The sequence below is a fragment of the Theropithecus gelada genome, chromosome 15 (genome assembly GCF_003255815.1).
Source record: "Theropithecus gelada isolate Dixy chromosome 15, Tgel_1.0, whole genome shotgun sequence".
NCBI lineage: Eukaryota > Metazoa > Chordata > Mammalia > Primates > Cercopithecidae > Theropithecus > Theropithecus gelada.
In genome coordinates, this window is record NC_037683.1 from 45,759,845 (window position 1) to 45,786,477 (window position 26,633).

At 42.1% G+C, this 26,633-nt stretch overlaps 1 protein-coding gene across 1 annotated transcript in view; it reads left to right on the plus strand.

Annotated features, from left to right (window-relative positions):
- Nucleotides 1-26,633, plus strand: part of RNF38 (ring finger protein 38) — a 143,938-nt gene that overhangs the window by 40,226 nt on the left and 77,079 nt on the right. Inside the window, exon 2 of the mRNA XM_025359839.1 lies at nt 17,540-17,610. Coding sequence (XP_025215624.1) covers nt 17,540-17,610 — 71 coding nt within the window. The remainder of the gene's footprint in view (nt 1-17,539; nt 17,611-26,633) is intronic.

Here is a 26,633-nt window from a genome sequence, read left to right on the forward strand (position 1 = left end):
TCTATTTCTTTCTTTCTTTTTTTTTTTTTTTGAGATGGAGTGTCGCTCTGTCGCCCAGGCTGGAGTACAGTGGTAGGATCTTGGCTCACTGCAACCTCCACCTCCCTGGTTCAAGCAATTCCCTTGCCTCAGCCTCCTGAGTAGCTGGGATTACAGGCGCCCAGCTAATTTTTTTGTATTTTTAATAGAGATGGGGTTTCACCATGTTGGCCAGACTGGTCTCAAACTCCTGACCTCAGGCAATCCTCCCGCCTCTGCCTCCCAAAGTGCTGGGATTACAGGCATGAGCCACCGCGCCCGGCCCTTTTGTGTCTACTTCAACCTGAAATAATATACTTCGAACTTATCTGGGGGTGGGGCAGGCATTTTCTGGATAACTTTGAATTTCAGAGCTAGAAGGCACTTTACATTATCTAGTTGAGTCTTTTCATTTTAAAGGTGTAAATACTGAGTTGCAGAGAGATTGACTTGAATAATGTTACACAACTAGTCAGTTACTGATAGGGCTGGACTATTTGTACTATACCACTACTACTTTATAGCAAAGATTTATCAAAAAGAAAACAGCTCTCTGCATGTGTCCAAGGACAGGACTAGTATTTGTTGTTTGTTTTTTCCCTTGTTTTCTTTTTCCTGATGATAATTGTGAGGTTTGTTTTTTAATATCAATCTCTGGTAACCAGAAAATTAAGTTAGCTAAAACATGCAGCTCTGAGAAGTCTGGTTAAGAAGATTCTTCTATATTTAATAATTTACATTTACATTTGCGCTTGCCTAATACTTGGATATAGCTTATCACAATGAATACAAATATAGGGATATGGTTGGTTTGGGGTGGTAGATTGCTGGCCCAGGCCTTAGGAAGACCAGTTCTGTCCTCACTGTGCCCTCACCCTGTCGTTAACTTTCTGTGTACCTTTGGGTAAGTCACCTCCCCTTTTGTGCTTGTTGTAAAATTGTAGATGTGATGAGCTTTAAAGGCTCTCTTCAGCACTGCAGAGCTGCGTGTAGGCTTCAATATTACAGTGATGAATTGCCCTCTGTTATGCCTGTAGTTAAGAAGAACTTAGGGGGTAGAAGCTGCTGCTTTTGGTTGCCTATGAGAGTAGTTAATGCACATAGTGAAAACAAAACCCAGTTATGAAGTTCAGTTGAATGCGTTTTCATTTAGGCTGTTAATACAGTTAGTAATTCTTCCCAGTGTTAAAATCTCAAGCTTCCTCTTGTGAACCCTAAGGTCATTGAGTTTGAGAGAAAACAAATGGTAGTTGGCCATTCTTCCTATGTTTACATTTCTGTTAGGTACTCAATTGTTATTTTGAATGCTGTGCCAAGTATCCTAAGACAGCTAAAGAGTTCAGATTATGTTAAACATGCGTATTTTCATTAGGCTTCTTTGGTGGCTTATTCCTTTCCTTAGTACCTGTTTTAGCAGGTTGGTTGTTACTGTCCACTTACTAGTATTATATATTATCAGATGCCCACACATTTAGGGCTTGAGGTGTGCAGCTATTTACTGCTGATTTGGAATCCTTCAGAGATAGCAGAATTTTAGTTAGAAATTTGTCTCCTGAATTTATGGTAAATGAATTTGTATTATACCTACTATGTGCCCAGCACTGCCCTAGGCTTTTAATCAATTCATGTAAGTCATGGCTTCTGCTCTCAAGCAACTTTTGGTCTAGAAAGAGAAGCAAAGCAGTGTGATGTGTTATAATAGGTGTATGCAGAGGTCTGTGGCAATACAGGAGGAGTTATCTAAAATTGGGCTATTAGGTCACAGAGATGAGACTCCTTACTCAAAATTTCTAGCTACACTTAATCACAAGCACTTAATCAGATTTAAACTTTTTTTTTTCTTTTTTTTTTTTTTTTGGAGACAGTCTTGTCCTGTTGCTCAGGCTGGAGTGCAGTGGTGCGATCTTGACTCGCTGCTACCTCCACCTCCCGTGTTCAAGTGATTTTCCTGCCTCAGCCTCCCAAGTAGCTGGGAATACAGGCACCTGTCACCACGCCCAACTATTTCTTTTTGTATTTTTGGTAGAGACAGGTTTCACCACATTGGCCAGGTTGGTCTCGAACTCCTGACCTCAAGTGATCCATCCACCACGGCCTCCCAAAGTGCTGGGATTACAAGCATGAGCCACCATGCTCGGCCTTTTTTGTTTTGTTTTGTTTTGAGACAGAGTCTCGCTCTGTCGCCCAGGCTGGAGTGCAGTGGCGCAATCTCAGCTCACTGCAACCTCTGCCTCCTGGGTTCAAGTGATTCTCCTGCCTCAGCATCCTGTGTAGCTGGGATTACAGGCGGGTGCCATCATGCCTGGCTAACTTTCTGTGTTTTTAGTAGAGATGGGGTTTCACCATGTTGCCCAGGCTGGTTTCAAACTCCTGACCTCAAGTGATCCTTCTGCCTCAGCCTCCCAAAATGTTGGGATTACAGGTGTGAGCCGCCGTGCCTGGGCCGATGTGTATTTAAACTTATTAAAGTGTTTTTAGATTTAATTTGGTTAATAAAGAAACAGTTGTTTCCAAACCATTCCCTTGTTCCAAATTTTCGTGTGCAGGAAGCACAGGGGAGAAAAAAGCGTCTCATGTAAACTGTTGTGCTGAATTTCTGTTGTCCTCAACTCTTAGAGATTGTTGGGAGAATCCTTGCCGTTTATATGAGTGCTCAAACTCCAGGAACAGAAACTAATCCTCCATGTGATACAAATCAGTGTAACATTCCCAGAGTTTGTACTTGAGGGGCCAGAATTCTTAGAGGCTGCTAGCATACTTAACACTTGGGCAGGGCTAACTCACTGGGAAACTGCCTGACATGGTCAGAGGTTCAGGTGTGCTTGTGGACCACACAGAACAGCCTGAGAGTTTGTAGCACATCACAAAGCTTGGTGGACTTCCCTGTGTAAGAGCCAAAACTTTGTTTGAGAGGCGGGAAAGACGGAAGACAAGGATTGGATTCAAGCAGAATGCACATGGCAGAACAAAACAACTCAGGGACTAAGTGCTATGCTGTGTGGGAACAGCTCTGAAGTTCCACATCAGGGTGAATGGTTTGAGTCTGATAGTTGAAAGGGAGAAGAACCTGAATACATTTTTCCCTAGGCTGTCATTTCAGGTGACATGTTAAAGCTATGGGTTGATTTGTAAAGAGAAGTGTTAACTAATAGCCTTATGGTGTATTGTGACACTCCTTGAGATCAGCTGGCAGTCTGAAGTAGTAGACTGAAAAACTGGATTAAGGAGTTGTTGGCTGGCTTTTCAGAGAGCCGCATGCCTCCTTACTTTAGAGGAGTCTTTTACCAGCTAGTTCTCTCTCCCCTTCACCATCCTCAGGTGGTTCTGGCTTGTGGTTTGATTCCCATGTCTTAGCATGGACTATTTGCTTTCACTCTCTCTCATCCCAACTCCAATTTATTCATAAGCATCTGTATACCAGTGTGGGTTCCATTGCTTTCATACATATGGTGACCAGTTATCCCAACTCAAATTGTGTAGAAGGTCTGATGAAGGAATTTAGTTGTAGAATTATTAATATGAAAAAGAGTGCAACAAATAAGTAATTATGCAATTAACCATTATTGAAAAGAAAAAAATTACATGAAATCATATTGCCTCAAAATTGGGGCACATGGCCACCAAATCTACTTTGTATGACTCTTGTCTTTATCCTTACCATGTTCAAGTCCTCTGCCATGTTCAAATTTTCCCAGAAAGCATTTCATGATCAACTTCATTCTACCTGGATTTTTTTCTGTTCTTTGGTTCCAGTACTTGCTATTTATTGCTGATAGGTTGTCTGTAAGTATGTACCTTCCCTGTCATTCTAGAGTGGAAGCATCATGTCACAACAGACTGTCCCATCGCAAAAGAGGGTGAAGTGTCACCCTTGTGGATGCTGAACCCTAGTGGGACACCAGGTGTTCTGGATCCCCTAGCATAATCCAGGAGATTTGAGCCTTTGTAGTCTATGCAGGATTTGCTTGAGTCTGAGGGATAATGGATTAACCAGAATCTCTGGCGATCACTGATGGGTCTCAAAAAAAAGGAGAATGGCTCTTAAAGCTGCAGTATGAAGCTATTTTAAATTTTCCGATTACTAAAGAGCACTAACGGCATTTTATTTGAGGGGTGTGGTATTCCCTTATTTATTCAAATCTTTTGTTTGTTTGTTTGTTTGAGACAGGGTTTTCACTCCTATCACCCAGGTTGGAGTGCAGTGGTGCGATCTCAGCTCACTGCAACCTCTGCCTCTTGAATTCAAGTGATTTTCCTGCCTCAGCCTCCCAAGTAGCTGGGACTACAGGTGTGCACCACCACGTCTGGCTAATTTTTGTATTTTTGGTAGAGATGGAGTTTCAATATGTTGGTCAGGCTGGTCTCAAACTCCTGACCTCAAATCATCTGCCTGTTTCGACCTCCCAAAGTGCTGGGATTACAGACATGAGCCATCGCACTTGGCCTTTGTCTTGATTTTTAATTGAACTTCCTGTTTATCGCCCTTTTTTTCCTTCAGCTTTTAAGTTCCAGGGTACATGTGCAGGAAATGCAGGTTTGTTACATAGGTAAACGTGTGACATGTGACATGGTGGTTTCCAGCACAGATGAACCCATCACCTTGGTATTAAGCCCAGCATAATGAATGCTGTAATCTTCCTGATGCTCTCCTTTCCCCCCAACCTCCAACCTTCATTTTTTTTCTTGAAACCCTTTGCCTTTGGTTTCAGTGAACTGTTCTATCCTGATCATTCACTGTCCTTTTTAAAAATTACTTCTTTTCAGGTGCTTTTGTGGCTTTTTCTTTGTCCATATCCTAAATCAAGAATGGCTAGCTGACTGTCAAATCTTGTTTGCAGATGTTTTATTGGCCCTCAGAGTGTTTTGAAAACATTATTGTAGTTGCTAACAATAAAAATATTTAAAATCTGAATGTATGGCCTTTTTGGGGAAAAGATGACCTGGTTGCACTTAGGTGGCCATTTTCCTGTGGCAGTGATTATTAGAGCTGCTCTTCTGGGAGGGGAACGTGCTGGCTCCAGCCTGCTTGGTTCTATCTAGTGTGTTCACTCATTCATTAGCCAAAAGTTAACTGTAGTTAATTTTGCCTCTGTACATTTTAGTTTGTAACACCTGTCTTCTGTGTATATTCACCAGGTTCTTATCCATAACCTCCTGTTTTCTCTCCACTCGCTCTCCCTGATCACCTCTGTTCCTATTAGTCATGGAAACCAGATGGATGAGTCTGTTTACCATCCTAAGTATTTTTTTCAGTTCAGTGGTTATGCCTGCCTTTCAGTGTTTAAGTTCATTTCTTTTTGCATTTTAATTACATTCTTTTTGTTGCTTTCTGGTCTATATGGTTTGATGGCTTGAAATAATTTTCCAACATTGAATGTTAGTTAAGTCTTTATCTATTTGTAGTGATTCCTAATTGTCATTTTGTCATTTGAGTCTTCTGTGTCCCAACAACTGAGTGGTTGTTGTATTGTGCATAAAAATAATATACAGATAGAATTGCTTTGTTTTTCCTTTTTAATGTGAATATATAGCATTGACATTTTTCTCACTCTTGCAACTTTCAGCCATTGCTTTAATACCTTCGTGTGAAAATTGGTCTTTGAGGTGTATGCTGTTTTTCCCTATAACCCCTTTTTGCTGTCATCTACTAAAGCTCCAGGCACAGACATTTCTCTCATCCTGCATCCCTCAGTTCATCAGAGATTTTATTATCTGGTTCACAGTGTTGCTGTCCCCACCCCAAGTCTTGCCATCACTGTGCCTGCGGACAATCCATTTAATGTTTCACTTTCTAGGAGCTTAATCTATGTGGAGATAACAAACATACTAAAAACAGTATGATATTTAAAAATAACTTTTTTTTTTTTGAGATGGAGTCTCACTCTGTTGCCCAGGCTGGAGTGCAGTGGTCAGATCTCAGCTCACTGCAAGCTCCGCCTCCTGGGTTTACGCCATTCTCCTGCCTCAGCCTCCCGAGTAGCTGGGACTACAGGCGCCCGCCACCTCGCCCGGCTAGTTTTTTGTATTTTTTAGTAGAGACGGGGTTTCATCGTGTTAGCCAGAATGGTCTTGATCTCCTGACCTCGTGATCCGCCCGTCTCGGCCTTCCAAAGTGCTGGGATTACAGGCTTGAGGTGCCACCGTGCTCGGCCAAAAATAACGTTTTAAGGCATCCGTAGAAGTAGCATAAGCCTGTGTTTGAAACAAAGCTGTAATTGGGGGATGGACACCTCTTTTCTCCTAGGTTCATGTTTCCGTGTGGAGGGACATCACCATGTAATTCCCTTGGCCTCTCTTTGCCCAGAGGAGGATTTACTAATCTCATTGAAGAACTTGGGCGAGGAACTAGGCAGGGCTTAGGAGCCAGCCACTTGTAGCCTATTCTTGGAAGCTGCAAATTTTCCAGAAACAGATCTCCATGTCGGTAGGCCTATGGTTTTCCAACTGCTGCTGTTATTGGGTAAGCGAATTGCTCAATTTCAGAATGCAATTTTAGGAAACTCATTGTTTTTGTGTCTTTATTTTTATTTATTTATTTATTTTTTTGAGATGGGGTCTTGCTGTGTCACCAGGTTGGAGTGCAATAGCGCGATCTCGGCTCACTGCAACCTCCGCCTCCCAGGTTCAAGCGATTCTCCTGCCTCAGCCTCCCAAGTAGCTGGGACTACAGATGCATGCCACCACACCTGGCTAATTTTTGTATTTTTAGTAGAGATGGAGTTTCACCATGTTAGCCAGGATGGTCTCGATCTCCTGATCTCATGATCCGTCTGCCTCAGCCTCCCAAAGTGTTGGGATTACAGGCGTGAGCCACTGCGCCCGGCCCGTGTCTTTAATTTTTAATGTATTTTAAAAATATGAGCTTTATAATAAAGCTGACAGTTTGGTCACTATCTATTTGACTTTTTTGGTCATGTTTCTCACTTATTCCCAAAATGAGTAGGTAGGTGGATGGAGGGAAGGGATTTTATTTAATGAACCCCCCAAGCCCCAATAGTAGTCATTGCTAAAAGTTCATAGGGGAGATGATACCATCTAGCTTTTTTGAGGTTTGAGTTGGATATTGAGAGATGGCAGAATTGAGGTAGAGTTTTAAAGATGGGTCTAATAGTATGAGAACATTCAGTCAGATTATGGTGAGTTCAAAGAACAGGAAGTTGACAGCCGGTTTGAGCTAAGGCTTTGGCAAGAGTTGGTAGTGATGAGATTAGGAAGACTGGAATGCCTGATGGACAAATTTGACTTTTCCCCACCCTTATAAGTAGGATAAAGCTATTGATGACTCTTATGTAGGGAAATGACAAGGTTAAAATGATGTATTCAGAGTTATCATTAGTGTCTAAGAATAGGCTAATATTCAGTGATAATAAATAGGTTTATAATCTAATGATTCACTGTAAATCAGTTTGGAAGTACAAATGCCTTAATATACTAGAAAATAATCTTTCTTAGAAGTTGTCATTCCTTAAATAGCTGTGATTTCTTTGAACAGAAAGTCAATTCCCAGGCTAATTTAGATGGACTTGAAGGTGTCATAGAGCAATAGTGTTAACTTCCCAAAGCAAGCCTTTTTGAAAGAGGTGTACAAGTAGTTGTTGTTTTTAATTGAGGAGCATGTATACGAATGCATCTTAGACCTTTGTAGTGTTTGGTGAAATCCATCCTAGGTGATATTATATTATAATCAGTATTTTAAAAGGTTTGGGGCCAGGCACGGTGGCTCACGCCTGTAATCCCAGCACTTTGGGAGGCCGACCTGGGTGCATCACGAGGTCAGGAGTTCAAGACCAGCCCAGCCAGCGTGGTGAAACCCTGTCTCTACTAAAAATACAAAAATTGGCCAACGTGGTGGCACGTGCCTGTAATCCCAGCTACTCAGGAGGCTGAGGCAGGAGAATCGCGTGAACCCGGGAGGCGGAGGTCGCAGTGAGCTGAGATCATGCCACTGCACTCCAACCTGGGTGACAGAGTGAGACTCCATCTCAAAAAAAAAAAAAAAAAAAAAAAAAAAGCTAATTTAGTAACCCGGAACAGATGAAAAGCTTGCAAAATGAAATTATGTAAATTTTATCTTTCACTTAGCTGACATTCTTGGAGAGTTTGTGTTGCATATAAATAACTAAACTCTGCCAGGTTGGACAAAGGCCTTTTTGTAACCTTAGCAGTACATTACAAAGTAGAAAAGGGTATGCTCTTTTTCCATTGAGCTTTTCCTTTCTCATCTTTTCTTCTAACACCCTTTTTCCTACCAGGACCCTACTCTCCCACTCCATAGTCACTATTGGGGTTAAAGGAGCCATGCTCAACTTAGCCTTGACTGTGTTAGATTGGCAGGCAGGTGGAGTAAAAATGTGTCTGCCCATGGAGTATTCAAGACTGTCAGACCATGAGGCACTTGAGGTGGGAAAAAAAAAGTGTTGCATAAGAAGGTTAAAACTGACCTCGTGATCCACACAGGTTGGCCTCCCAAAGTATCTGAGATTATGTAAGTGCCTTGTATGAATAATTTTCATTTTGCTTACACAACTAGTGCTTTTTTTCCTTTTGTTATTGGTTTTTAATTAAGCAAATAGTGCTTAATATTGTAGAAGATGCAAACAATACAAAATAGATCAATGTGTCCCCAGTTCCATTGTCCTTTTCAAGGATAATTACTGTGAGCAGTTTGTATATATTTCTAATCTCTGTGTTTAGATAGATACAGGGCCTTAGTATATTTATTTATTCTGCAACTTGGTTTTTTTTCCACTTGATATATTTTGGTAACTTTTCCATGTCAGTAACTTTTTCTTTTCTTCTCTTTTTCTTTTTTTTTTTTTTGAGATGGAGTTTCGCTCTTGTTGCCCAGGCTGGAGTGCAATGGCATGATCTCGGCTCACTGCAACCTCTGCCTCCCGGGTTCAAGTGATTCTCCTGCCTCAGCCTCCCTAATAGCTGGGAATACAGGCACCCGCCACCACGCCCAGCTAATTTTGTATTTTTAGTAGAGACAGGCTCCTGACCTCAGGTGATCTGCCCATCTTGGCCCCCCAAAGTGCTGGGATTACAGGTTACAGGTGTGAGCCACTGTGCCCTGCCACTTTTTCTTTTTTTGAGACAGAGTCTTGCTGTGTTGCCCAGGCTGTAGTGTAGGGCATGATCTCAGCTCACTGCAACCTCTGCCTCCTGGATTCAAGCGATTCTCCTGCTAGGTAGATTTTTCCTTTGAGTTGATTTACTTGTATTTATATTTAGGCTCACTTGCGTCACTCACCTTCATAAAGAACCGAGAGTTGATGAGAAGATACTTTAGTTGTAAGATATGTTGAGACAAAACCAAATACATTGTGTGACTGGTCTGATGTTGGTTGGGGAGTGGCATCTTTGATAGTAAGATTGACACATGAATTCTCTCCCTGGTCCTGACCTACTCAGCTGCAGTGCTAAGAGCAAGAGTGAAGGAAAGGGCTGGCCACCTGCCACTGCAGCCCGAGTGGCCTTGTTAAGCAGCCACTCATATCCTATTTGCCTCTTCAAATGTTTATCTGCATAGGAATAGCTAAGAAGGGAAAAGGAAGGGTCTGACCTTTGGCTTCTCTGGTGGTAGAAAACTGCCTTCTCTGTTTTAGAACTAGGAAGTCAGAAAACAGCTTTCAAAGATTACTGACCCTGGTGCCATGGCAAAACTAAAGGATGGATGATTATCCATTTTTATATTACTTATACTTATGTTCCTATTCCTTTTTTTTTTTTTTTTGGAGAAAGAGTCTCGCTCTATTGCCTAGGCTGGAGTGCAGTGGCACGATCTCAGCTCACTGCTGCAAGCTCCGCCTCCCAGGTTCATGCCATTCTCCTGCCTCAGCCTCCTCAGTAGCTGTGACTACAGGTGCCCACCACCATGCCCGGCTAATTTTTGTATTTGTAGAAGAGACAGGGTTTCACCATGTTAGCCAGGATGGTCTCGATCTGACATCATGATCCACCTGCCTCAGCCTCCCAAAGTGCTGGAATTACAGGCGTGAGCCACCGTGCCCAGCCACGATTTTAAGTGTTTCTTACTATTGCTTCTGTAAATTATATATTTTGCACAAATAATAGAAGAAAAATGGGTATAAATGAATCTAATATGGTAATCTAGACTGCTATGTGAGTCTGTCATTACTATTTTAATAATGGGCAGTTATCTTTTAGAAAAGGAGCTGAATGGCTAAGCTCTTTCTAAACCGAATTGAGGTCTCTTCTTGTTTGGATTATCACTGTTTAATGTCAGCTTTCCCATTGAGATCATTTGACTTCCCTAGATATTTTTGTGATGCACTTTCTCAATATTTTACTTTTCTACCCACTCTTTACATTTTTGGCATCTCCCTTACCAAAACATCCTGCTACAACTTAATTTTGATAAAAGCCTAATTTAAATGAAAGGTTTATCTATAAACTTCATTACACAACTATGAATATACACACAGAGTCTATCCTTAATATTAGGTCCCTACAGCCTCATATAGTAAGCTTAACATTTAAATGAATTGTTTTGCCATTTTGAAACAAATGCTTTTTTAGGAAATAAAAATCGGTAGGTTCTCATGGATACAAAGAGTTGCAAAGAACTGGATTAGATTTGTGGTGTATAAAAACTTCATTCAGTAAGGCCAAGGCATGTTCAGTGTCTTTGAACATTTAAGAACCAGTAGTAATCATTAACTATTGTTTTTTCAAAGTCAGTTTCTCCCTCTAAATGCCGCCTGTTATTCAAACAGCTATATTGACTTCACAGAATAATATAAATTATTAGAGTAAATTTCTACCTAACTTTTACTTTTTGTTTTGGAATACAAATAATTCTTAGGTATAGGTCACATCTCATTTAAAAATTACTACTCTCATGTTTGCCTTGCATTTCAGCTTGCTAACCTCAAGTATGTTTAAGAATCTGCTTCATATTATAACCACTGTAATTTAGAGTAAGACCAATCTCTTTTCTAAAGTTTATTTTAAAAATAGGTAATATATTCACATGGTTCAAAATTTTAAAAATAGGAAAAAGCATACAGTGAAAAAAAGACTTTCTTTGATGCCTGTCCTGCTTCGTGGTTCTCCCTATACTTAGAGACATGTGATCAGTTTCCATACATCTGTAGCTCCACCAGCCCCACTTTTTTACACAGTAGTGGGCCACTATGCTGTTCCACACATTGCTTTGTTTCTGTGACAGTATATAGTGGAGCTCATTCTTTATCAGTACATAAAGAGCTTCCTCTTCCCACCCACCCTCCCCTTATAGTTGCAGAGTATTCTCTTATTGGTGGGCATTTAAACCTTTAAAATAATTGATTTTACTGATTCTGTTGAGCAAATATTGATTGAGTACCTGCTGTTTGCCAGGCATTGTTCTTTCCACTTGGGATATAATGTATAAGGCAAGGGAATTTCCTGCCCTCATGGAGCCAATTCTAATCTTGAGAGGCATGCAATAAACCGTGATGCATAATTTGTACACACATCAGTTTGAGGGCCAAGTATATTTGTGAGATGCACTTTTAGGATTGGAATATCTGGTTTAAAAGTTATATGTAGGCTGGGCACGGTGGCTCATGCCTGTAATCCCAGCACTTTGGGAGGCTGAGACGGGTGCATCACCTGAGGTCAGGAGTTCGAAACCAGCCTGATCAACATGGAGAAACCCCATCTTTACTAAAAATACAAAATTAGCCAGGCATGCATAGTGGTGCATGCCTGTAATCCCAGCTACTTGGGAGGCTAAGGCAGGAGAATCGCTTGAACCCGGGAGGCAGAGGTTATGGTGAGCCAAGATCACACCATTGCACTCCAGCCTGGGCAACAAGAGTGAAACTCCATCTCAAAAAACAAAAGCCCCTCCCCTCCCCTCCCTGAGGCTCTGTTTGTCGCCAGGCTGGAGTACAGTGGCACAATCTCGGCTCACTGCGATCTCCATGTCCCAGGTTCAAGCCATTCTCCTGCCTCAGCCTCCGAGTAGCTGGGATTATGGGCGTGTGCCATCACGCCCAGCTAATTTTTGTATTTTTAGTAGAGATGGGGTTTCACCATGTTGGCCAGGATGGTCTCCATCTCCTTACCATCTCCATCCACCTGCCTCCGCCTCCCTAAGTCTGGGATTACAGGCGTGAGTCACCGTGCCTGTACTAAAAGTTATATGTAATTTTCACTGAGTGATTTAACTGCCAAATTATTCTTTTTAGAAGATGTACTAGTTTATATATCTACTACTAGCAATGTTTGAGAGCCTGTTTTCTTCATACCTTCTCCAATACAGCGTGTTATCAAACTTCTTGTTTTTATTGACTTGGTGGGTGACAAGGTATATCTTGGTGTCATTTTTACTTTCATTTTTCTTTTGAGAAAAGCTTAATTAACATTTGTATATATCGAAAGTCATTTATATATTTATATTTTCTTTTTCTTTTTTTTCGTTTTTTTTTTGAGGCGAAGTCTCACTCCGTTGCCCAAGTTGGAGTGTAGTGGCACAATCTCGGCTTACTACAACTTCTGCCTCCCAGGTTCAACCAGTTCTCCTGCCTCAGCCTCTGGAGTAGCTAGGATTACAGGTGTCTGCCACGATGCCTGGTCGCGAACTCCTGACCTCAAGTGATCTGCCCGTCTTGGCCTCCCAAAGTGCTGGGATTACAGGCGTGAGCACTGTGCCTGGCCCTATGTTTTCTTTTTTAAAAATTTTTAGATTTTAATTTTTGTGGGTACCTAGTAGGTATATATATTTATGGGGGTACATGAGATATTTTGATACAGGCATACAATGCCTAATAATCACATTAGGGTAAGCGGGGGGTATTCATTACCTCAAGCATTTATTTTTTGTGTTACAATCCATTTATACTGTTTTTAGTTATTTTAGAATGTATAATTAAACTTATATTGACTATAGTCACCCCGTTGTGCTATCAAATACTAGATCTTACTCATTCTATTTTTTTTGTACCCATTAACCATCCTTACTTCCCCCACCCAACCCCTCTTCTATCCTCCCCAGCCTCTGGTAGCCATCATTCTTCTCTCTTTTTTTTTTTTTTTTTGAGACGGAGTCTCGCTCTGTCGCCCGGGCTGGAGTGCAGTGGCCGGATCTCAGCTCACTGCAAGCTCCGCCTCCCGGGTTTACGCCATTCTCCTGCCTCAGCCTCCCAAGTAACTGGGACTACAGTCGCCCGCCATCTCGCCTGGCTAGTTTTTTGTATTTTTTAGTAGAGACGGGGTTTCACCGTGTTCGCCAGGATGGTCTCGATCTTCTGACCTCGTGATCCACCCGTCTCAGCCTCCCAAAGTGCTGGGATTACAGGCTTGAGCCACCGCGCCCGGCCCATTCTTCTCTCTTATCTCCACTGTGAATATCAGTCTTTTCTCTATAGTAGAAATCACAGCAGCAATTTACCTTCTCATCTTATTTAATATTTAGGGAAGATATTAGAGATTTCAAGTGTTTTAGCCTAAAGATTTGAACTCCTATAGGTACTAAGTTGTAAAATAAGTGTATTATGTTTAGTTATCATAAATGGTAATAGTGAAAATAATAATAGTTATAATAAATAGTAATTAATAGTGATGACTCATGCTTACCATGTATGTAGCTGGCATTTTCTCCTGAATGGCTGAAATAGTATTTATTTGTTTTTTTGTTTTGTTTTGTTTGTTTGTTTTTTGAGAGTCTCGCTATGTCACCAGGCTAGATCTTGGCTCACTGCAGTGTCTGCCTCCCGGGTTCAAGTGATTTTCCTGCCTCACCCTCCCGAGTAGGTGTACTGCAGGCGCATGCCACCACGCCCAGCTAATTTTTGTATTTTTAGTAGAGACGGGGTTTCACCATGTTGGCCAGCTTGGTCTCTATCTCCTGACCTCGAGATCCGCCCGCCTGCCCACCTCTGCCTCCCAAAGTGCTGGGATTACAGGCATGAGCCACCGCGCCTGGCCAGTAGTATTTCTTTGAATTTTACCCTTGTCCCTTGTAAAATGGGAAGTTATGAGTGGATAAGAAAGTTAATACTCACCTAGGCGCGGTGATTTACGCCTGTAATCCCAGCACTTTGCGAGGCCGAGGCAGGTGGATCTCGAGGTCTGGTGTTCGAGACCAGCTTGGCCAACATGGTGAAACTAAAAATACAAAAATACAAAAATTAGCCAGGCGTAGTGGCACACCCCTGTAATCCCAGCTACTTGGGAGGCTGAGGCAGGAGAATCACTTGAACCTGGGAGGCAGAGGTTTCAGTGAGCCGAGATCATGCCATTGCACTCCAGCCTGTGCAATAGAGTGAGACTCCATCTCAAAAAAAAAAAAAAAAAGAAAGTTAATACCCAGATTAATATTAAGCCATGGGAGAATACCCAGTAAATTAGATTATTTATCTCACAACCGAAGGAGTGGACCACTGTGATAATGTGATATAATAAAACATATATATTTGTTCTTCATCCCCAATTCCTGGCTCAGAGGTCCTAAAACCCTAGGAATTTCCTGAGTGATTAGGGTTAGAGGAGCGTCTTATTCATAATAAACTCCTTTCAGCTATACCTGAGTTTCTGCTAATGAAGTGATTCTTGGTGGGCCCCTTGATAGTTTCTGGATGAGGGCTGGTGGTTGCCAAAGGAACCCTTCATGCGATTTGAGTGTTGGAACTTTCAACCCTGCATCCCTCCAGAGAGAGTAGAGGGGCTGGAGATTGAGTTCGGTTACCAATGGCCAGTGATTTTTATCAGTCATGCCTACCTAAGGGAATCTCCATAAGAATCTTAAATAATAGAGTTTGGAGAGCTTCTGGGTTGGTGAAGATGTTGAGGTGCTGGGAGGATGGTATGCCTAAAAAGGACATGGAAGCTCTGCCCATTCCCCTTTCCTCCATATCTTACCCCATGTACCTCTTTCATTTGGCTGTTCGTCTTTAACCTTTATAGTAAACCAGTAAACAAAAGTGTGGTCATGTGCCGCATAATGATGTTTTTGTCTAAGAGGGACTACATATATGACTGATCCCCTGAGATTATAATACTGTATTTTTACTGTACCTTTTCTATGTTTAGATGTATTTTGATACACAGATACCATTGTGTTACGTTATAGCCTCTATGGAGATCATAAAGATGACCAAGGCTCAGTCTCAGCAGGGGAAATTGAATTTATATATATAAAAAAGGTCTCACAGGCAAATCAGAGCCTTGATGTGAATAGAAGTGTTAATTGTAGTACCCTTTCTTGAATTGCTGTGTGCCAGGCACTGTGCTGTGAGCTTTTTCATACATCTAACTTTAGTATCTTTCAGAACAGCTCTATGAATTACCTATATATAAGTAGATAATATCATTCTCATTTTACAGATGAGGAAGGCATATGATTTGTTAAGTGACTTGCCCTAAGTTCACATAGTCTGTAAATTCCTGAATTGTATTGAAGTCTGACTCCAAAGTTCATTCTACTCAAAAAATGCTAGAGGAACTGTAATACATTGCTAGTGGAATTGTAAATGATGTAGTCAGTTTGGAAAACAGTTTGGCAGTTCCTCAAAAGGTTGAATGGAAAATCAAATGACCCAAGAAGAGAAATTAAAATAAACGGTCACATAAAAACTTATAAATGGATGTCAAAACAGCATTAGTCATAATATTCCCAAAGTGAAACAAAATGTGGTATATCCATATACTGGAATATTATTTAGCCATAGAAAGGAATGAATTGGTATGTGGTTCAATGTGGATGAACCTTGCAAACATTATGGTAGGTGAATGAACCTGATTACAAAGACCACATTAGTTTTATGATTCTGTTTATGTGAAATGTCCAGAATAGGCAAATATGCAGAAGTTGGAGTAGTGGTTGTCAGTGGCTCAGGGAAGAGATAAACGGTCTTGAGGTTTCTTTTTGGGGTGGTGAAAATGTCCTAAAATTGTGATGATGGTTGTACAAATTTGTGAATATTCTAAAAAAAATTTAATTGTATACTTTAAATAATAGATAATTGTATAGTATGTGAATTGTGTCTCACTAAGGTTATTTAAAACAAGACAAAACAAAACAAATCCGATTCTGAAATAGAATTTTCTGCTCTGCATATCTAGAAGTATCAGTAAGCTCTTACTGTAATAGTAAATAAGCATGTGATCCTCACTTGCAGTCTTTAGCCTCATGTTACTTCTTCCCAACATTAATAATATCTTAAAATGTACTGTCTGAGGCTGGGCATGGTGGCTGATGCCGGTAATCCCAGCATTTTGGGAGGCCGAGGTGGGCAGATTACGAGGTCAGGAGTTCAAGACCAGCCCGACCAACATGGCGAAACCCCGTCTCTACTAAAAATACAAAAATTAGTTGGGCATGGTGGCGTGTGCCTGTAATCCCAGCTACTCAGGAGGAGTTTTGTTAACCTTTGGTCCACAGTCATGTGCGTGCTCTATTTATGACTTCATGTTTAGTATCTTCTTTCAGAAGGTTTTTCTTACTCCAAGATTATTTTCATTTTCTTTTTTTGAAACAGGGTCTCACTCATGCAGGCTGGAGTGCAGTGGCACGATCTTGGCTCACTGCAACCTCTTGTCTCCTGGGTTTAAGTGATTCTCCTGCCTCAGCCTCCCTAGTAGCTGGGATTACAGGGGTGCGCCACCATGTGTGGCTAATTTTTGTATTTTTAGTAGAGACAGGGTTTCACCATGTTGGCCAGCTTGGTCTTCAATTCCTAACCTCAGGTGATCCACCCTCCCTGGCCTCCCAAAGTGCTGGGATTACAGGCCTGAGCCACTGCGCCTGGCCTCCAAGATTATTTTAAAAGCTTAACATTTTTGTCTAAAACTGCCCTCATTTTTTATATTACATAGATCTTTGACTCACCATTTTGTTTATGGTATGAAGTACAAACCAAAACTTTTAAAAATGGGTAATCTGTTGTTCAATCACTTATTGAACAGTTTGTGTTTTTATTGGTTAGAAAGTTAACTATTATTAAAGAGCAGTTGTTACTGGAAGGTAGTTTTTTAAGTTTACAAATGGATATATTAAAAATGTGTACATTTAAAGTAATAAAAACATTTAAAGTTTTAAGTTTACAAATGGATATATTAAAAATGTATACATTTAAAGTAATAAAAACATTTAAAGTGTTACGTGATTGCAGATTAGATTGTTTCTTATATATTTAGAATTTATAGGACCAATTTTTTCTCGAAGTGTGTAGTCTGAAAAGGAATGTAATATTTTTCCTCATAAATGAGAGTTTGCCTTATTGAAAGCTTGTGTTTATGTAGTTAATCTTACTTTGAAAGCAGACCACTCGGTCTAGTGGAAAGAGGGGGAGTTAGCGGTTTGAATAATGGAGTTGTCGTTTTAGACCTGCCACTCTCTGACTGCCGCTTTGTTTTCCTCTGTTAAAATGCATGAACAATAATCCCCACAGTGTCTACTTATGAGTATTTTATTAGATGGGATCATGGATGTAAAAGCATTTTTAATTGGTAAAGCAGTTTAAATGTAAGGAATTACTGCATCTTAACCTTTCCTCCCTTTTTCTTGTAGGTAGTGTTGGTGCTTCTTTTCAGTGCCAGTCCATCCATCACGACCACATTTGTCATGATGACAGTGACAAGGTGAGGTTCGTGTTGATGTCTGCCATGGTGAAAATGCATGCCAACCTTACATTGCTGGATTCTCTTGCATGACTCTGGGCCTAGGGCAAGAAGAGTGTGATTTGTGGGGACACATTGTTGAGATGCTGCAGGCCTTGGTGGTTTGTGTGTGAAATTATTGACTCCTCCAGAAAACCTAGGGCTAATTCCTCAACCTGAGGTGGGTTGGGCTTTTGATCAACACTCCACTTTCCTACCTATGCCTCTGTCCCCATCATGGTGCTTCCTCTTCTGCACAGCCTGAATAGATTATCTTAATATATGAACATGTGTTTCAAAGGTTGATAGCTATCTCAGCAACTCATGTTGGAAATATCTTGGACATTACCTTTTGGTCCACTTTTGGCGTTAATTGCATTGAATTATGTTTTCTTCTTATACTTTACTTTCAAAAAATTTTTTTGGCTCTGTTTACAAAGGCCAATTTAAATATTGGGGATTGTCAATTGAATCGATCTGGTTCATACACAAGAAGTCTACTTTGGGCCTGATACATGTATATTTTAAATTATGTCCAATCTATTGGTGGTGGTTTCATTGTGCTTTTTGCTTTTGTTCTTTTTATCTCTAAAGAAACCTGATCAGTACCCTTGATGGCCCAGCCCTTGCAGTAAATATTTCTGTGGGCTGGGCGTTGAGAACATCTGGCTGCCGATCTGGATGGACTTAAATTTAGTCTTTTTCATCACCAGTTTCCAGTGGCTTCCCTCCCATTTCCTGTGTGTTATATGCAGGAATCTGTCACTCCTTTGGTAGTTTCCAGTGCAGACCAATCTAAGCAGTCTTTTTCTCTGCTGTTTTGATCAAGATCCTCCTCTCCTATTGTGTTGGAGCTGGATCAAGAAGTTGGTTGATCATTGGGATTTTCCAAATGGCTTCTTTGTTCTGTTTGTTGGTCTCTTTGTCTTTGTGAGCTTTGCTCAGACTGATTTCACTCTCTTTACAGGGAGTGGTAGCCATAGCATTCCAGTCTCCTTTATTATTGTACCAATCAAGAGGCATGAGTTTCGTTTTTAACTTATTTCAAAGGCAAGCCACTGAAAGAGACTTCTAGAATATATAGGTGGCTACAGAAAATTTTGTATACTACAGATTTTAGAAATGAGCATTTGAAGTTAAGAGTGATGATAGAGGGAGAAAGCAAAATCATTTTAGGTTACTAATGTTACAAGTGATTGTGCATCATAATTATGAAGGTGCTTTTGGGTTAAATTTTTTTTTCTTCTGCTAAGTGTGTTATGCTACTGTCCATTTGTTCATTTATAGTATAGGAGCCAGACTGCCCTCCGGGTTGTCTCCAGACCTTAGATTCTAAAGATAAGCTTTTTGTCTGTCTTTGCCAGCTACTTCCTGTCGCCCCTTAAACTGTTTTTGTTTTCTAATTTATTAATCTTTCTATAGGTGATTTTGTGCTTTTGAGACAGGAGATTTTTCTGGAAATACGGGGGAAAAAAGGGAAAAGAAGTTTAAGGAATATTATTAAGGAATAGGAGATCAGCAGATTAAAGAACTATCTCTCCTTTCTTCCTATCTACCATGTATATATTGATTGTTTCCTAAATGGAAATGGAGAAAATGGATTAGGGTCTTTTGACTATGTATTTAGCGTTTATTCAACTCATTCAGTCAGCAAGTAATACTTATTGATTGGTAGCTCTGTGTCTAGGCATTTAGGGAATACAGTCAGAAACAAAACAGGTAAAGATTCTAGTATTAGCATTTTATAATAAGTGAAGTGGATAAAAGAAAAGTTACAGATTACAGCCTTTTTTTCTCTTTTTTTTGGGGGGGGTGGGGAGACTGAATCTCCCTTCGTTGCTCAGGCTGGAGTGCAGTGCACAATCTTGGCTCACGGCAACCTCTGCCTCCCAGGTTCAAACAATTCTCAGCCTCCTGAGTAGCTGAGATTGCAGGCGTGTGCCACAGCGCCCAGCTAATTTTTTGTATTTTTATGTTTGTTTGTTTGTTTATTTATTATTTTGAGACAGAGTCTCTCTCTGTTGCCAGGCTGGAGTGCAGTGGAAAGATCTCAGCTCACTGCAGTGTCTGCCTCCTGGTTCAAGTGATTGTTGAGCCTCTGCCTCCCAAGTAGCTGGGACTACAGGTGTTCATCACCACGCCCGGCTAATTTTTGTATTTTTGTGGAAATGGGGTTTCACCACGTTGGCCAGGCTGGTCTCGAACTCCTGGCCCCAAGTGATCCACCCAACTCGGCCTCCCAGAGTGTTTGGATTACAGGCGTGAGCTACCGTGCCCAGCCAGATTATAGCTTTCAACAGGATCATCAGGTGTTATTCTGGGGAGGGGACTGGGTGGATAGCATATTTAAAAATCAGATCCCTACATTTACAACAGCCCCCTGATGTCTTTCTATGACATGTGGGTATTGGTTTTGCAAAAACTAAGATGAAACTGTTTTTTTTTTTGTTTTTTTTTTGTTTTTTTTTTTTTTTTTGAGAGGGAGTCTGGCTCTGTTGCCCAGGCTGGAGTGCAGTGGCTGGATCTCAGCTCACTGCAAGCTCTGCCTCCCGGGTTTACGCCATTCTCCTGCCTCAGCCTCCCGAGTAGCTGGGACTACAGGCGCCCGCCGCCTCGCCCGGCTAGTTTTTTTTTGTATTTTTTTAGTAGAGACAGGGTTTCACCGTGTTAGCCAGGATGGTCTCGATCTCCTGACCTTGTGATCCGCCCGTCTCGGCCTCCCACAGTGCTGGGATTACAGGCTTGAGCCACGGCGCCCGGCCGAAACTGTTGCCCTCTGCACACTCACTCTCTCTCCCTTCCCCACTTCCTTACATAGTCTCACTCAGAATTAAAGGGATCATAGAGTATGTTTATACCAACCTGCTTTTTATTTTTATTTTATTTTATTTTTTTATTTTTCAGACAGAGTTTCACTCTTGTTGCCCAGGCTGGAGTGCAATGGTGCGATCTTGGCTCGCTGCAACCTCCACCTCCCGGGTTCAAGCGATTCTCCAGCCTCAGCCTCCCAAGTAACTGGGATTACAGGCATCTGCCACCACGCCCAGCTAATTTTGTATTTTTAGTAGAGACGAGGTTTCTCCATGTTGGTCAGGCTGGTCTCAAACTCCCAACCTCAGGTGATCTGCCTCCTTGGCCTCCCAAAGTGCTAGTATTACAGGTGTGAGCCACCACGCCTAGCCCCAACCTGCTTTTAAAAAAATAAACTTGGGGCCGGGCGCGGTGGCTCAAGCCTGTAATCCCAGCACTTTGGGAGGCCGAGACTGGCGGATCACGAGGTCAGGAGATCGAGACCATCCTGGCTAACACGGTGAAACCCCGTCTCTACTAAGAAATACAAAAAACTAGCCGGGCGAGGTGGCGGGCGCCTGTAGTCCCAGCTACTCGGGAGGCTGAGGCCGGAGAATGGCGTGAACCCGGGAGGCGGAGCTTGCAGTGAGCTGAGATCCGGCCACTGCACTCCAGCCTGGGCTACAGAGCGAGACTCCGTCTCAAAAAAAAAAAATAAATAAAAATAAAAATAAAAAAATAAACTTGGGAGCTGTGACCACCATGGGAGAAATTACTTGTTCAGTGGTAACCCACAGTGCTAGGGCTAGACTAGATCTTCTATATCAAATGCAAGTCATATAAAATATTTGCTTAGGTGTTCTGAGCACATTGTCAAAACGTGTTGATTCTTTGCTTGTCTTTGCTTACCTTTCAGGCATGGTGTGTTTCTCAGATTGGGGAAGAAAAGTTGATTTTTCTTAAAAGTTTTCTCATTTTTAAGTAATCCGTGTATGACTAGGGATGGAACCACAGTTCATGCAAGGAGTGTGAGGGCCAATGTATTTGTTGGACATCCTCTCTACAGCCTTGGAGGTGGTGGCCAATCCCCAGTTTTTTCGCTTGATCTGTTGTCCTCCAGCTTGAAGTTTCTCTCTTGATATGTATCTGTTTATAGTTTATAGTGCTGGAAGAAACTGCAGCTCTGATGTGAATTATTAAATCCTGTGAGTTACAAATTCTCATTAATTTATATTGGGCATAGCAATTTACACAAGCCCTCCAGCATTATTTTTACATTCGTTCACAGGGCCATATTCCATAATTTCTAGGTAGCAAACATTTATATTTGAGTAGCTACTACATATAGAGCAATAGGCAAGGTAATAAAGATATTGTTAACCGATTACTTGTGTTGTGAAGAATAAGAAAGCAGGAAAGGGGGCATAGAAGTACTGGAAGAAGGTTGCTCTTAACCAGGTAGTCATAACACCCTTTGAAGTAGGGACTGCTTTATTCCAGTTTTATCAGTGAGGATTAAATATTTACCCAAGATCACATAGCAGTACACTGGGATTCCATCCCAAGCTGCCTTGCTTGAGTCTGTACTCTGCTGTTTGAAGAAACCTATTCCTATTTTAACTTTACCTATTCAACTGTGACATGCTTGGAGAAATATATCTGCAAGTGGAGAAGGCCTCAGAGAGTCACAGTGGAACTGAACCATTGGCAACAGTCTTTGCCTGTAGTTTCTCTCTTGCCTCCAGGCCTTTATTCTGATTCATGACTATTTGTTACTCCAGGATCCTCTTCCAAGTCATCCTTACCCTGTGTCAGGCTCAGAATTCTATGTGAGTTTTTTGTTTGTTTGTTTGTGACAGGGTCTCACTTTGTCGCCCAGGCTGGGATGCAGTGGCGCAATTTCTGCTCACTGCGACTTCTGCCCCCACGTTCAAGGGATTCTCCCACCTCAACCTCCCTAAGTAGCTGGGAATACGGGCGCGCACCGCCTGTAGTCATGTTTCACTTAGATACTGAAATTAACTCAGCTAATGTCAGTTTGAAAATAGTCACATTTTCACAGTGAGAACAAGCTTGAGCTGGGGGATTAGATCTGACCCAAGAATGAGATAAAATATTGAAGAATTTGATAAGACTATTCCCTCAGTTGAGGTAAATTAACTTGTAGCCTCAATTATGTACGTTTTCAGAGTTCTTGATACATTGCCAGGAGGATGGCCATTTGAGAAACGAAAGTAGGAGAGTCCTTCCTAAACTGCTTATGTGTGATTCTAAGCAGGAGTCTTTCTTGACAAGAATTCCTTATAGTAGGCTTCGTTCATTTGTCTTGGAAAAAAGCACCCATCTAGCTTGTGTATAGGTAATCCCATGCATACCATCTTCAGGGAAGATGGAAAATGTACTAACAGGTTCAATATCGCTTATCTAAAATGCTTGGGACCAGAAGTGTTTGGGATTTTTGATTTTTTTCAGGTTTTATATATTTGCGTTATATACTGGTTGAGCATCCCAAATCTGAAACTTCAAAATGTTCCATTGAGTACTTCCTTTGAGTGTGAAATCTGTACTCAGAAGTTTTGGATTTTCTAGCATTTCAGATTTCAGAGTTTCAGATTTTTGCTCAAGACGTACCAGTTTTTCTTCCATGACTGTGTATTTCCTTTTTCTTGATCTTTTTATTTTTTAGTATTTATTTATTTATTTTTGAAATGGAGTCTTGCTCCATTGCCCAGGCTGGAATGCAGTGGTGTGATCTTGGCTCACTGCAACCTCCACCTCCTGGGTTCAAGCAATTCTCCAGCCTTAGCCTCCCGAGTAGCTGGGATTACAGGTGCACACCACCACATCTGGCAAGTTTTTGTATTTTTAGAATAGATATGGTTTTACCAGGTTGGCCAGGCTGGTCATGAACTCCTGACCTCAAGTGATCTGCCTCTGCCTCGGCCTCCCAAAGTGCTGGGATTACAGGCATGAGCCACTGTACCCTGCCTGTATTTTTTTTTAGTAGAGACGGGGTTTCACCATGCTGGCCAGGCTGGTCTTCAACTCCTGGCCTCAAATGATCCACCTGCTTTGGTCTTCTAAAGTGCTGGGATTACAGGCATGAGTCATCATGCCTGGCCTCTTTAATTTTTAAAAATTACATATTGATTGTTGGCCAGGCGCAGTGGCTCATGCCTGTAACCCCAGCACTCTGGGAGGCCGAAGTGAGTGGATCACTCAACCTCAAGAGTTTGAGACCAGCTGACCAGTCTGGACAACATAGCAAAACCCTGTGTGTACAAAAACCACAAAATTAGCTGGGCCTAGTGGTACATACCTAGCTACTCAGGAGGCTGAGGTGGGAGGATTACTTGAGGTTGCATGGAGATCAAGCCACTGCATGCACTCCAGCCTGGGTGATGGAGTGAGACTCTGTCTCCAAAAAAAAAAAATGATTTACATATTGATTGTAAAAACAAACACAGCACTCTATGCAGTTTCTCTCCCGAGAAATAACAATCGGAATTTCAGTATTAACAGATTTTTTTTTTCTCACCATATTTGTTTTTTTTTTTTTTTTTTTTGAGACGGAGTCTCGCTCTGTCACCCAGGCTGGACTGCAGTGGCCGGATCTCAGCTCACTGCAAGCTCCGCCTCCCGGGTTCACGCCATTCTCCGGCCTCAGCCTCCCGAGTAGCTGGGACTACAGGCGCCCGCCACCTCGCCCGGCTAGTTTTTTGTATTTCTTAATAGAGACGGGGTTTCACCGTGTTAGCCAGGATGGTCTCGATCTCCTGACCTCGTGATCCGCCCGTCTCGGCCTCCCAAAGTGCTGGGATTACAGGCTTGAGCCACCGCGCCCGGCATTCTCACCATATTTGTATGAAATGTTTTTCATCCTTGTAAAATCAAGTTTCTTGATTGTACCTTGATAAAGATTCTCTAGCTTAAGATAGGAACTAGATTTGTAAAAGTTTAGCAGTGTTTCATTTAAAAAGTGCTGGAAGTGGCCGGGTGTGGTGGTTCATGCTTGGAATCCCAGCAGTTTGGGAGGCCAAGGCAGGCGGATCACTGGAGGCCAGGAGTTCAAGACCAGCCTGGCCAATATGGTAAAACCCTGTCTCTAGCGAAAATTAGCTGAGTGTGGTGTGGTACACGCCTGTAATCCCAACTACTTGGAAGGTTGAGGCAGGAGAATCTCTTGAACCCAGAGGCGGAGGTTGTATTGAACCGAGACACTGCACTCCTGCCTGGGTGACAGAGTGAGACTCTGTCTCCAAAACCAAAAAAAGTGATGAAAGTATTGTTAATCTATAGAATTATTGATATTTTTAGATAAATAGTTCAAATATAAAAAATAAACGTTAACCTACTGTTAGAATTCAAGTAAGATGTGTAATTTTAAATCAAAAGAGGGCAGGATTAACTTGCAGCTTCTACTCGGATGGACAAAACAGTGTGTGGAGACTCACATCGTGAACTTTTGCTTCAAAAACTACTGCAGGAACATAACAGTAAAGACGAAATTATTCACAGACCCTTCGAAATAAGCGGGTTGTCGCTGCAAATTCCATGAGACAGCCAAAAAGCTGTGAGTGCCCAAAGTGCAAGAGGGGGAAGGAAAGTCTGCCTCTGAACACACATCCTCACTGGGGAACCTGAAAATCCAGATCATGGGAGAAGGATTTAACCTTACCTAGAGCTGATACGAATTTAGAGAGCCAAATGAAATATAAAAGTTGATGCAAGGCCAGGCGCAGTGGCTCGTACCTGTAATCCCAGCATCTTGGGAGGCCAAGGTGGGTGGATCACCTGCGGTCAGGAGTTCGAGACCAGCCTGGCTAATGTGGCGAAATCCTGTCTCTACTAAAAATACAGAAATTAGCTGGGCATGTGGCATATGCCTGTAATCCCAGTTACTTAGGGAACCGAGGCAGGAGAATCGCTTTAACCCAGGAGGTGGAGGCTGCAGTGAGCTGAGATCATGCCACTGCACTCCAGCCTGGGCCACAGAGTGTGAGTCTGTCTAAAAAAAAAAAAAAAAAATCGAGGCAGCGGCAAGAAAGAGCTCTGTAGACACTTCTAGTCCCCAGGGAAGCCATATCTGACTTTTATCTTACCAGGGGTCCTTGGGGAAGGCTGCCATTAGAATTGGGGAAGGACCATGGAGAGAAAATTTACAGCCTAGCTTTGTAATAATTTTGACTGAATGCAGATTTTCCTGGGCAATATTGGGAGTGGGCAAACCGAAAGTGCAGATACTGGCACAGAAGTTGGGGCAGGCAGGGAGGGGCGAGACCTGAAATCCTTTCCTGCTTTCTCAGCAGAGGCTTTTGTAGCCTGGGGCAAGATCTCAGCCTTGCTCTAAGGCTGCCTGGATATAAGGGTGCTGTTGGGCCATGATGGGAGTGAGACCGGCCTTGCTGGTTGTGCGGGAGTTCAGTGAGACCTGTCACCGCCAGCTTCCCCCCAACTCCCTGGTGATCTGTTTGAAGCAGCAGAGTCAACCATAATCCCCCAGGGAACACAATTTTATTGGCCTAAGAATGACACCCCCCCCCCACCGACCCACGTGGCCACAGCAAGCCCTGCCCAAGGAGAGTCTCAGATATGCCTAACCTGTAGCTTACCTGATGGTCTTTATCCGCCCTGATAGCCTAAAACAAAACACATAGTATCTTGGGAGCTCTGTGGCACCGCCCATCACCTGAGAAATCAGAATACTTACCCAGGTGACCTTAGGGCAAACTTGTATCCCCCCATACTATGCAGGCAGTCGATGTTGTATTGAAAGTGCTACCTTCTGGCTGGAGACCAACCAACTGAAGCCATTACAGCAACTCATAAAAGAACAACTCTGCACCAAGAAAGGAGAAAATAATAGCAAATTCTACTGCCTGTAACATCCTAGCTAACCAGAGGTTCTGAGTCTGTCCACGTTACAGCTTCACTGCCAGTGCAACCAGCATTTGAGAAAACCAGTCCCTGCACTAAACAAAACTACCAAGGACCCTCACAGAGTCCACTTCATTCCCCTGCTACCTCCACCAGAGCAGATACTGATGGTAAAGCTGAGAGACCTGGATACTGATCACATTACAGGACTCTTTGGAGACACTCCCCATTACCAGTGTGGACCCAGGTAGCTCCACTAGATGGCTAGATGCAGAAGAGCAGTAACAATCACTGTAGTCTGGCTCTCAGGAACCTCATCCCTAGGGGAAGGAGGAGAG